Here is a 13,582-nt window from a genome sequence, read left to right on the forward strand (position 1 = left end):
TCGCCTCTTACAACAAGCATGGGTTACTGAAGACCAATTTTAACCTGTATCTTCACGGGGTGATTACTAGTACTTTACAAATCCCCAATCTTACTTAAAACCAAAGCTAAGTATCACAATTTGTCTATTTTACAATTTCATGTCCTCTATCCACTGATCAGGAAATGTTCATGTGATCAGCGGGCAGTTTTTCATTGGACAAGATCCTGTACATGTTTGCGAAAGTAACTATTTCTGAATGAAGAACATTAACACAGTAACTGCAACATTCAGCCTCCCAATACTAGCACAAAACCCCACATAGGATGTATAAAGCTGGCTTTATTTCTTAGTGTACATATTTACAAATCCGGCTTATGCTAAGCCCTCACAACTCACAAGATGTTTTCACATCTCACATTCCAGAGAATTCCCCCACGTGTCTCCTACAACTCACAGAATTGTTTTCTAAAGTATCCAGGTCTGAAACGCCCGTCCATGAAGCAGCAAACATGATCATGCAGGATTAGCACTTGATTGCATCAATAAGCACTAACAAAGTGCAATAAATTGTCAGTAATTGTATTCATCATCGGTTCAGGCAGATGTAAGAGAAGAGAATACTTTCATCATGCACTAGAGGAGTACAATCCTGCTACAACTGCATGGGAGTCCACAGCAAATGTGTACATACTGTACCGTCCTAACCAGTCATGTTACACTGTCAATACTTCACACGGTACTGCTCCTAAGTAAACAACATGGAGCCTCTACCCACACTGATTGTCCGTACTTAATCAAGCTCCATAGAATGGCCAACACCATCAGTGTATCAAACATATTCCAATCCATGACTGAATTATCAATAATGACATGAATCATTCACAATTTTTGTAGCAAATGTAGGTATTTCCCCTTGTGGATCAAGGGCTTTGGGTTGGATACCCTGTCCACCCCTCAGCTCTTGCCCTTCCCCTTGCCTTTCCCCTTCCCTCCAACGCCAGCCTTCCCCTTCCCCCCAGCGCCAGCCTTCCCCTTCCCCCCAGCCTTCCCCTTCCCTGCAGCATCACCTCCCTTCTTCCCTGCAGCATCACCTCCCTTCTTCCCTGCCGTCTTGCTGGACGTCCCCTTCTGTGAACAGATAGTGTATTAATGTATGCTAAATCCTTTTATATGGGAGAAGGTTGTAACAAGCCAAAGCTAAATTCCAACAAGTTCTAAAACAGTCTCAGGCACGCACACAGGCACGCACGCACGCACACACACACACACACACACAAATACAATCAGAAAACAAGGGTAATTTAAATAGGAAGCCCTTTACGTAGGTGCAGTGCAAATAAGTTGATTGAAGCATGTTGGTAAAGTGAGTGAGAGACTATAGGTATAAGCAATGTTACAGGGATATCACTTGGTACCCATACAGGCCCAGGAATCCCAACAGTATTTGGTACCGATCGCCACCTGAATTCCAGCTTGGTATTGAAATGTCCTTCTTTCATGTCTCAGTATATGGTCTGTAGCCAGACACTTGACCCTGATCATATGTCAGGATGTTGCTCTTCACGAGCATCTGAGACTAAGAAAATTGGACATGGGCCTGTGGTCAGTCTGAACTTGGATGTGTTTCTTATGAGAATACAAAAACCTATTAAATTTGCATACTATGATTCTAATATTCCAATAGATATACATTTTTGTCTCCCATTAACATTAACTGCATTTATTCTAAACATCTCTACGTGTGGGAATACTTTCAGATCAACTAGAAACACTGGGCAACACACACTAAGCACTCACACCACTTTCTTCCACAATTGTCTGCAAAAGTTTGTTAAAAACAAAACCTCACTTATCCACACTCTCTCTCACCTTGATCATGGTGTCAGCCTCCAAGTCGTCATTGTCCTCATCGGAGCTGACTGCCATCGCTGCCCTGTCCTCACCATCCATGAGGTCATCCTCTTCCGCAATAGGGGCTCGACCACGCCTCTTTTTAGACATGACCCCCGTGGCATAAGGCGTCACATGAGACTCCTTGTTGTAGGTCCTAGTGAAAGCTGCCTTTGTCTACAACACAAGTGGACTGTTGGTTTACAGTTGGTGGACAACGCAAGTGTACAGTTGGGATGAAAAAAGTGTAATGATCCACACATCACGGTGTAGGGTTGAATTAAATAGTGTTTTATGCCAGCTTTCATCTTAACAAACATTGTCCAATTAAACATGGATGAGCAATACCTGAGGTCTGATGACAAACAATATCACACACAATGAGTACACACTTCCTTTTTAAAAGAACACATTCTTGTACTTTGGGGGGCTGAGTCACATCTGGAAGTTGAACCCACACCCTTAGAGCCAGGCACCAAATTGCCAGCACATAAAGTCAGAGATCTTAACCACTCAGCCACTGATGCTTCCAAACAACTGTTGGTCTACATAACATACTTTGTGTCACCCTTTAACAAGTGAAACTTACAAGCCTCACAGGCAAATGTGCACACAAAGATGGCTGCTTTAACCATCATCTACAGTGAAACTACACCATCAGAGTGACACTGACCTTGGTATCCAGTTTACTGAGGGGATCGGAACTGTTTGGCCACTTCGTTATTTCCAGTATGTTGTCAAAGTCTTCCTTGATGATGTCGTAGTTATCCATGAAGTCGATGACCTCCCTGACCCCATCTCCGCCATGCTGCACCAGAGGGTGGGTCATCACGTGTCGGATCACAGGCAGGTAATCCATGTTTAGACCCTTCATGTCGCCCGAGGTTCTGGGACAGGTAAAGTGTTAACGTGAAGACAGGACAGTCTCCGAGCACATAAATATACTATAGGACTATTAGAATAAGGTGAAAGTAACTCTGGAAAGTTTTGTGACGAGGAAAGTACAAGGACATTGCCAGCAACACACACTAGCAGTATTTATAAAAATCTACTAATTGACTGATTTATTGTAATGATGAATACAAGTGCAACCACATTGTAGCCATTAAACAAATATGGGTTATTATTGAAGTGAGGCAAGGCGGGGCTGGGTACGGTGGGGTGAGACAAGGAGACGCGATGTAAGGCGAAGTGAGGTGAAGTGAGGCAAAGCTGGGCTGGGTACGGTGAGGTGAGACAAGGAGACGCGACGTGAGGTGAAGTGATGCAAGGCGGGGCTGGCTACGGTGGGGTGAGACAAGGAGACACGACGTGAGGTGAAGTGAGGCAAAGCGAGGCAAAGTGAAACATTCCAAGTATTATATTGCATGTTTATTGCGATGTGTATGCCAAATGTCTGGCAGCTTGTTCTGGTCCAGGGCCTAGATTTTCTAAGCTCTCTTAGCGCTAAGACAGTCATAAGTTAATGTTAATGTATGGGACTTACGACTATCTTAGCGCTAAGAGAGCTTCGAAAATCTAGGCCCAGACTATTACTAGTTCAATAGTGCCAGTCCACTGAGATACCACGCCCCAGGTTAACATGGGAACCCCACTCAGACCCCAGTCCTTGTGTTATCATCATCTATGCCAGGTAGGGTCATCTGAGATACCACGCCCCAGGTTAACATGGATACCCCACTCAGACCCCAGTCCTTGTGTTATCATCATCTATGCCAGGTAGGATCATCTGAGATACCACGCCCCAGGTTAACATGGGAACCCCACTCAGACCCCAGTCCTTGTGTTATCATCATCTATGCCAGGTAGGATCATCTGAGATACCACGCCCCAGGTTAACATGGGAACCCCACTCAGACCCCAGTCCTTGTGTTATCATCATCTATGCCAGGTAGGATCATCTGAGATACCATCCCCAGGTTAACATGGGAACCCCACTCAGACCCCAGCCCCTTGTGTTATCATCATCTATGCCAGGTAGGATCATCTGAGATACCACCCAGGTTAACATGGGAACCCCACTCAGACCCCAGTCCTTGTGTTATCATCATCTATGCCAGGTAGGGATCATCTGAGATACCACGCCCCAGGTTAACATGGGAACCCCACTCAGACCCCAGTCCTTGTGTTATCATCATCTATGCCAGGTAGGGATCATCTGAGATACCACGCCCCAGGTTAACATGGGAACCCCACTCAGACCCCAGTCCTTGTGTTATCATCATCTATGCCAGGTAGGATCATCTGAGATACCACCCAGGTTAACATGGGAACCCCACTCAGACCCCAGTCCTTGTGTTATCATCATCTATGCCAGGTAGGGTCATCTGAGAACCCCAGGAGGTTAACATGGATACCCCCTCTCAGACCCCAGTCCTTGTGTTATCATCATCTATGCCAGGTAGGGTCATCTGAGATACCACTCCCAGGTTAACATGGATACCCCACTCAGACCCCAGTCCTTGTGTTATCATCATCTATGCCAGGTAGGGTCATCTGAGATACCACTCCCCAGGTTAACATGGATACCCCACTCAGACCCCAGTCCTTGTGTTATCATCATCTATGCCAGGTAGGATCATCTGAGATACCACGCCCCAGGTTAACATGGATACCCCACTCAGACCCCAGTCCTTGTGTTATCATCATCTATGCCAGGTAGGATCATCTGAGATACCACTTCCAGGTTAACATGGATACCCCACTCAGACCCCAGTCCTTGTGTTATCATCATCTATGCCAGTTAGGATCATCTGAGATACCACGCCCCAGGTTAACATGGATACCCCACTTAGACCCCAGTCCTTGTGTTATCATCATCTATGCCAGGTAGGGTCATCTGAGATACCACGCCCCAGGTTAACATGGATACCCCACTCAGACCCCAGTCCTTGTGTTATCATCATCTATGCCAGGTAGGGTCATCTGAGATACCACGCCCCCAGGTTAACATGGAAACCCCACTCAGACCCCAGTCCTTGTGTTATCATCATCTATGCCAGGTAGGGTCATCTGAGATACCACACCCCAGGTTAACATGGATACCCCACTTCAGACCCCAGTCCTTGTGTTATCATCATCTATGCCAGGTAGGATCATCTGAGATACCACACCCCAGGTTAACATGGATACCCCACTCAGACCCCAGTCCTTGTGTTATCATCATCTATGCCAGGTAGGGTCATCTGAGATACCACGCCCCCAGGTTAACATGGATACCCCACTCAGACCCCAGTCCTTGTGTTATCATCATCTATGCCAGGTAGGATCATCTGAGATACCATGCCCCAGGTTAACATGGATACCCCACTCAGACCCCAGTCCTTGTGTTATCATCATCTATGCCAGGTAGGGTCATCTGAGATACCACGCCCCAGGTTAACATGGATACCCCACTCAGACCCCAGTCCTTGTGTTATCATCATCTATGCCAGGTAGGGTCATCTGAGATACCACGCTCCCAGGTTAACATGGATACCCCCACTCAGACCCCAGTCCTTGTGTTATCATCATCTATGCCAGGTAGGGTCATCTGAGATACCACGCCCCAGGTTAACATGGATACCCCACTCAGACCCCAGTCCTTGTGTTATCATCATCTATGCCAGGTAGGGTCATCTGAGATACCACTGCCCCAGGTTAACATGGATACCCCACTCAGACCCCAGTCCTTGTGTTATCATCATCTATGCCAGGTAGGGTCATCTGAGATACCACACCCCCAGGTTAACATGGATACCCCACTCAGACCCCAGTCCTTGTGTTATCATCATCTATGCCAGGTAGGGTCATCTGAGATACCATGCCCCAGGTTAACAAGGATACCCCACTCAGACCCCAGTCCTTGTGTTATCATCATCTATGCCAGGTAGGGTCCACTGAGATACCATGCCCCAGGTTAACATGGGAACCCCACTCAGACCCCAGTCCTTGTGTTATCATCATCTATACCTGGGCCCCGTTTCACAAAGCTCTCGTAAGCCTAAGTTCTCGTAACTTTTCTCGTAGCTTTCATCCCTCCTATGTTACAGTATAGGAGGTACGAATGCTACGAGAAAAGTTATGAGATCTTAGGCTTACGAGAGCTTTGTGAAACAGGGCCCGGGTAGGGTAACAACATGCATCATATGTTAACATCTCACGGTTTGATGCGGCCAGGGATAGAACTATGACATTCCACTCATGGGCAAACTATCTATCCACTACAGAACAGAGACAGTCAGGTAAATACTGAAACAAGCTGGATGTCGAAGGTGACCTACTGGAGTCTCATGTGAGTGCGGAGCTCCTGCATGATGCGATCGGTCTTGTTCCGGCTGGAGTTCTTGCCCAGCCACTGGGGGAACTGCACCATATGGGGTAAGCTGCCCCGCATCACTTCCCCGGGGATCACACTGGAGAAGATGGCCTGAAATATATACCATCTTGTTAACCTGGAGTCAAAACATTGGTTACTGTAGTAATTTATACTTACAGTAAACACAAGTCACTTTTCATTTAATCAGTCTGATTGCACTTATGCTAGTTCCTAATCTGACAATACCTTAAGTACAATTGTCAATGGATGTAGTAGCAGCCTACCTGTGCTGGGAGCAGGTTCCAGTTTTGAGAAGATCTGATCTTCCTGTCGGCTAGATCTCCATCACAGATACTGTCTGCTGCACGAGCCAATGCCGACAGGTGCCGCGATGTGTTGCCTCTACAAACACAGGAAATTGTTTGTCAAGTCTGTCATCACTAAGTGAATTCGGACAAGAAATAAGAGAATAAATATGTAATTTTTCAAGTAAAATTGATATTTTTATACTTATCCTGACTCATGACGAGAAGCCCTCCCAACCTCCCCGCTGAAGACAATGTGGATTTCACAGCAGATCCAAATGCATGGGCAGAAAATCAGGAGAGAGTGATAAGTAAGGCTGGTCATATGACTGTTTTGCGCAGGAAAAGGACAAAGGGAGGTAACTTCGTGGGTGAGAGGTATTTTACGTCCGCAAAGGGGAACTTCAAGGGATTCAAGTGTTCCACTACCATTCGAAAAGGAAAGGGAGATAAGCAAAAGATCATGAGTCAGGATAAGAAAAATTATGACAATCAGGCTTTAACAAGTTACTATGAATAGCCATTTTCCTGAAGTTTACCTTGCAGAATATGGAATGACACTTGTGTAGTTCTCCTGCACAAACAGTGGTGTGAAGGAGTAGTCATTGAAGAACAAGTCAGACTTGTCGTGGATCGTCATCTTGGCCGTCTCCTCTCCTCCAACAAACACCTTCCGACACACATCAAATGGACTCTGAAAACAACAGATCACAGATGTACATGCAGGATCAGATTTCATCTTCCTGTACTTAAAATTAGGGGTGGGTATTGCAGGGAAGTTTCATATTGCGATAAATTGCAATGCGAAAGCATGTATTACACTGAAAATCTGAATAAAAGCCCATGTTTCCGAATATAAGCCCGGGCTTCTATCTGGTGTCAAATTTCACTTGTCAAAACCCCTATTTTCTGCATAGAAGCCCTGGGCTTGCTTTCGGAAAACCCTGGTACGAAGTTTTCCGAATGCATGTCAAAATACCGGTTTTCGATCAGCGTATCGCAATACGTATTGTTTTTATGTCTGAACCGGTAAGTACCAGTAAACCGGTTATATTGCACAGTCCTACTTACAATGGTGGGCTAGACTGATACCCTTTGAAATATGATGTGTACTGACCAGCTTGTAGTCCTTCTCTGCATTCTTGGCGTCTTTCTTGGCCTGTTCATAGGTGAGTGTCTTGTCTGTGGCCGTCCACATACACAGGTTATGGATCACCTGAAGCAGCAAGTCATCAGTGAGTGTTGGAGAGAATGAAGTGTACAAGTGATGTGAATGAAGTTATTGAGTGTGGGAGTGAGAATGAGTGAGGTCAGTCCGTGAGAGTGAGTGAGTGTGTGAGAAAATGTGCTGCCCAAAGCGTGTAACATGTCTCATAAACTCAACAGGGATGTACATGTTTAATCAACAACAAGACAGATGTAACACCCATTTTAGACAATATTCATTTTAGAACTGTTCATGTTTGTGTGATGTTTGCATTCAATCAATAAATAAAGAAATACAGGTACACAATCTCTATAGGCTACTTTGTGTAATCACGTTGAGTGTTCGTACAATAAACCATTGGTCTCATAAAATATTTCCTGAATATTTGCACACAAGCACATCAAAATTTATTGGGTAATGGTGTTTTTTTTTAAAAACACAGCTTTTAGACAATAAACAATCCCTTCAGCTTAAATAAAAGAGTCTGTCCCTTGATGCTGTGGCTCACCTGTCGGACATCCTGATTGGCTCCCAAGATGATCTCGTTAAGAACAGGTGGAGCGATCTTCAACCCCTCTTTGTAGATCATGGACATCATGGCTCCCTGTGAACCAATACCACAGTGAGACTGACGAACATCATGCAGACCTTCACTTCCGTTACCATTGCTACAGTGACATGTACATGTAAGTCTGCCTGGCGCACGGCACTTACGGTACAACAAGGACTGGTCGGCTCGGAGTCAGTATAATGTGTCTGAGTGGGGTATTCATGCTTCACTGCGGCATGGTATCACAGTGGGCTAGCACTATAAAACCAGCTTCAGTCTGGGCTAGTACAAGCAGCCGCACTTACACACGCATGCAAGTCGTCATATGAGCGCAATATTCTCAAGCATGACGTTAAACCCAATTTCACCTCACCTTCACATCCATTACCATAGCTACAGAGAAATATACAAGAACATGTATACCGCCACTTCAGTTACCCTTGTTACTGCAAGACACACATAGACATGCCAACCTTTATTATCTGTAGTACACACTCAATGGGTAAAACTTAACCAAACCTGCAGAGGTTTTCAATTCTTTGAAGAGAGTCGTCCTTGGGGTACATATTATGCATGAGCACACTCAAAATATAGCGATCGTATCATGGAAAAAAATTGAACAGACGCCATAACACTCACCTGTCACTCGACCCAGTTTCGCTTCCGCGAGAGGCATTATGGGAGGGGAACTGACAGGGAGGATTTGTGCTCAAAGACGACCTCTAGCATAATGAGACATTGCACGTAGTGCGAATATCAACGAAATCCGACCCACTAAGTGGCTTCTTTCATGAGAGCACCGTAGGGGGAAACAAAATACCACTCACTAACGATACAGTAACCCCAGAGAGAATCGAAAGAGGGGTATAGGTTCTCTGAGTGAGCTCACATTAGCAGAGACATGTCAATAATGGAATCTTATTGTATTGTACAGTAGGCGTCAAAAACAAACCAATAAACCAAGACTCACTCGGTCAGGGTGGCAGGACACTGTCCACTGGAGAGAACAATACGGCCAAAGTTTGCGATTCACGGAATGCGATCGAGCTGATAATGGCGATAATCGCGTTTGGCCGGCTCCAAATAGCTGGGCGGAGCAGATCTCTTCAATGGGGAGTGCCGATGCAAAGCTTTGATGCGGCTACTGCCCTGACCGAAAGTGAGCCTTCAACCCCTCAGGAGAGGCTTGCCCTTAGCCTGATAAGCGGCACAAATGGAACACGATACTAGCCAGCGAGACAAAGTCTGCTTGCTGGCTGGAGACCAGCCTTCCCGCCATCGTAACAACAGAACAGCTGGGTACCCGTCACGGATCCCCCGCGTTCGCTTGAGATAGACTTTGAGCCGTCTTCCACGGACATCCAACGGGTGAGTGCTCAGGAGTGGTCCCGATGTGGAAGGCTGGGTAAGAGTAGGAAGTTCGATAGGAGCTGTCACATGGAGCGTGGATCGACCGATTCGGTCGGGTAAGTATCTGGGAGGCGAATACTGACCGCGATCCGTGTGAAACACAGTCAGCCGGTCGGACGACATAGCATGTAAATGCCGACCCTTCGACCAGATGTTACCGCCACCAGAAAACAGCTTTCCAGGTCAACAACTGAATGGAAATAGCCGATAGGTGTGAGAAAGTGGGACCGGACAGCCAATCGAAAGCACGATCGACAAATCCCAAAGGTGGACTGGTTAAGCCTGAGAGCAGGTCGAACCGTTCAAAAGCCAGCGAAAGCCGCCATGACGAGAGGGTGCTGCCCCAGAAGAGCACCATCGACAGGGGTGTGAAAAGTGGAAATAGCGGTGGAGTAGCCCGCGAGAATAATGGTCGAAGCCGCCAGGCCTTCTTCCAAACGAGCTTGCAAAACTCCAATACTCGGACTAAATCTGCAGAAAGGGATCTGCAATCCCCTTATCTGAACACCAGCGCGCAGAAGCGGGACCACCTATCCTCGATACTCGAACGTTTGTCGAATCCTCGCCCGAAGCCAGAATTGTGTCTGCAACTGCTGCAGGAATTCAGCGTGCCTCGAGGTTAGACCTGACAGAGGCCAAGCCATCCACTGAATCCGTGGATTTGGGTGGGCGCCCGTTCTGAGTGAGAATGTCCGTCGCCAAAGGTAATAGAACAGGAGGCTGAGCCAGAAACCTGAGAATTACCGGAAACCAGCTCTGTGACGGCCAAAGCGGTGCCAGTAGCACAAGTAGCCGAGCTGGCTGGGTGGACAGCTGTGAAAGGACACGGGAATGAGTGGTAATGGCGGAGCGCCCAGAGCACTTTGCCCGCCCAATCCAGTAGGAAGGCTGCAGCCAGCGCCCTGGGTCCGGTATCCGAGAGCAGAACACGCGGGTGTCTCATGCGTCCGCCGACGCAAACAGATCCACCTCGAGCGACGCCGCACAACTGGGAGATTACTGAATATCTGCCTGTCGAAAGCATCCACGTCGCAAGGGCCAGGATCCGCGAGAGCGCATCTGCTCGCACGTTCTCCAGCCCCGGGAGATAAACAGGAGTACCTGACAATCGTACTGGTCGCTCCAGAGGAGAAAGTCCCACGCTCTCGGAGGAGCGCTGGGGACACCGCGATGCCTCCCTGCTTCAGGATGTCACGACATGGCCGTCTGGTTGTCTAACTGAAGACGGACTACCTGGCCACGGACATGCTCTCTGAAGCGCTCGAATACCAACCGCAGCTCTCTCAGTTCCAACACGTTGATGTGAAGGTGAGCTTCGCTTCGACCAGAGTCCGAAAAGCCGACAGACTGCCCAGAACGCCCCCAGCCCGTGAGGGACGATCTGTCTGAACTGTGAGAGCTGGTGTCGGATTTCCAAGGGGAACCCCTGGTGAGATTCCCGACATTTGTCCACCACTGAAGGTGAGGTGTCAACCACTGGGGACTGTGAGACTCGCGCCCAGATCCTCCGTGTGAGTCCACAGCCGAGCCAAAGCTTGCTGTATGGGGACGCATCCTCAACCGCGCCGCCACACTACAGAGATCGTCGCCGCCATATGGCCCAGTAGACGGAGCCAAGTCCGTGCTGGTGCCTGGGGCTGGGAGAGGAATGAAGAGACCATCTCCCGAACTCTGGTGACCGGTCGGGCGACAAGGAAAGCCAGATCCTTGTTCGTTTGGAATCGCTCCCAAGAAAAACCAAGTCCTGGGTGGGTACCAGGTCGGATTTCTTGAGGTTGATGATCCACCCCAGTCGAGTTAGAATGTCTATCACTGTGTGAGTAGCATCTTGACTCGCTGGCTGTGTTAGTGTTCGAGCAACCAGTCGTCTAGGTAAGGGTAACAACGCCTTCGCTGCGAGCGAGCTAGGGTAGCTGGGACTAACATGAGCTTGGTGAACACCCTTGGGGCAGTCGATATGCCGAAGGGGAGCACCCTGAATTGGTAATACATCCCGTCGTCGAAGAGAACCGAAGGTACTGCTTGAACGAGGGATGTATGGGTACATGCAGATACGCATCCTTTAGGTCGATTGACGTGAGCCAATCGCCGGGCTGAACAGATGAGATCACCGAGCGCAGTGTCTCCATCTTGAAGGATGGTACTTCGAGCATGCGATTCAACCCCTTGAGGTTGAGAATCGGACGGAACCCGCCCGTCTTTCTTCGGACGAGGAAGTACGCGGGAATAAAAATCCCGCCTGTTCCTCTCCCGGTGGAATGCGCCGATTGGCGGACTTGTCCAGCAGAGCCTGAACTTCGTCGCGCAATATGTCCGCCCTGGCTTGACATGACGGCACCGGAGTGCGACGTATGCCGGTGAAGTCGGGCGGACCTCGCTTCCACAGTGGGAGATGGCCTATGCTGACCGTGGCCAGCACCCAAGCGTTGTTGGTAGCCTTCTCCCATTCCGGCAGGAATAGAGAGAGGCGGCCTCCCACTGGGATATGGGGGTAGGAGCGTGTAGACCCAGTAGCGGAGCTGACTGGGCGCGACACACGGCTTGAGCGGCAGCCTGATGGGTTAACGGGAGGTCGGGCAGACCTCCCCGCGCCAAAAGGCTGGGAGCTAGTCGAGGACTGCTCCTTGCCCCTACCCTTGGCGGACCTGTTCCTCCGCCACTCCCTACTAAGGCGCCGGCCAGCCGGCAGACTCGGTGTAGGCTGCACCCCGGCGGAGGAAGGTGGCACGGGAGCGCGGGGGCGAGACACCCGCGGGTGCTCCAACAAGGCCTTAGAGTCCTTGAAGGAGGTAGCTGCAGCGCAGCCTCCCGTGATGACCTGCTGGGCCCCTGGAAAGAGGGTCGCCTCCCAGACGAAAGGGAGGGCCAGCAAGGTCTGCTGTGTTGCTGCCGGGTACCTAGACGCCGACAGCCACAGCCGGCGCGATCCCCATGACTGGGCGCGACATCACCGCCGACGCAGCAGACCGCAAAGAGTCGCGCGCTGCAGGTGAGCCTGCACTTCAAAAGCTGACGGAGCAGCACGACATACGCGGCGACACGCCGCCAGCATGCCCTCCGCTTCCAGGGCCGACCTCTGAACCGAGGTGAGGTAGGCCTCATGGACCACCACCCCGCACCTGCTGCATCAGCGTTCCGTAGACCTCCTCGAGGTCCTGCACGCTGCCGCAGGGGATTTCCGCGGCGAGGGCAAAGGTGGAGTTAGGCGCTTTGCCGAGCAGCCGGAGCTGCTTCGAGGAAGCCGAAGCCTCCCCAGGGCGACGGAAGTGAAAACACATTCGTCAACAATTGGTACAACGAACAGGGAATCCTCCCCAAGCTGGTAGCGCCAAGACGAAGTTCAGGTAAGTCAAACCTTACCGGCACCAGACAAGAGGGGATCGACCACGCCCGAGACCAACGATGGCAGAATGCGGAGCTGCGCCTGTGAGGGTTGCCTAGGGGCAAACGCCGCCAGGCAAGCGGAACTCAGTCGAGTCCACGCAACCAGCAGGCACCGCTGCCTGGGTAGGCCCTCGGCAATTCTCTGCCGGACCTCCCGCAAGGCCGGCAAAACGGAAGCCGCCGCCATGCTCCTCGACCTCCCCAAGCTCCATTGCCTCGGCGCCCGAGCCCGAAGTCAGAGGCTGGGTCTCCTCCGTAAGAGGACCCTAACCCCGACCCGTGGACTGCCTAACGCTTAGGAACCACAGGAAGGGAAGAACAGACAGACTGCTCCACGCCAGCGCCAGCCGGGCGCGGCGTGGACCCTCGTCCGAGACGCTGGAGGCAGGCCAGGCAGAACTGGTGCCTCCGGCCTCATGGGGCGGTGTGCGCAAGGACCGGAATACCAGGAATACTCAACGTTCTCGCTACAGAAGCCCGAGAGGGGACTGGGAGCACCTCCTCTCCGAGCAGCCGAGGCGCCCGGATCCGGGCCAGAGGCAACGGATCTACAGACG

The 13,582-nt window shown here is 49.9% G+C and overlaps 1 protein-coding gene across 1 annotated transcript in view; it reads right to left on the reverse strand.

Annotated features, from left to right (window-relative positions):
• Nucleotides 1-936: 936 nt before the first annotated feature.
• LOC124258948 (replication factor C subunit 1-like) overlaps nt 937-13,582 on the reverse strand; it is a 47,224-nt gene continuing 34,578 nt past the window's right edge. Inside the window, 9 exon segments of the mRNA XM_046693020.1 lie at nt 937-1,110; nt 1,852-2,049; nt 2,546-2,759; nt 6,135-6,280; nt 6,454-6,571; nt 7,014-7,168; nt 7,592-7,690; nt 8,190-8,408; nt 12,761-12,889. Of these exon segments, the coding sequence (XP_046548976.1) occupies nt 937-1,110; nt 1,852-2,049; nt 2,546-2,759; nt 6,135-6,280; nt 6,454-6,571; nt 7,014-7,168; nt 7,592-7,690; nt 8,190-8,408; nt 12,761-12,889 (1,452 nt within the window).

The sequence above is a fragment of the Haliotis rubra genome, unplaced genomic scaffold (genome assembly GCF_003918875.1).
Source record: "Haliotis rubra isolate DU_JTF1 unplaced genomic scaffold, ASM391887v1 Scf1178, whole genome shotgun sequence".
Lineage (NCBI taxonomy): Eukaryota > Metazoa > Mollusca > Gastropoda > Lepetellida > Haliotidae > Haliotis > Haliotis rubra.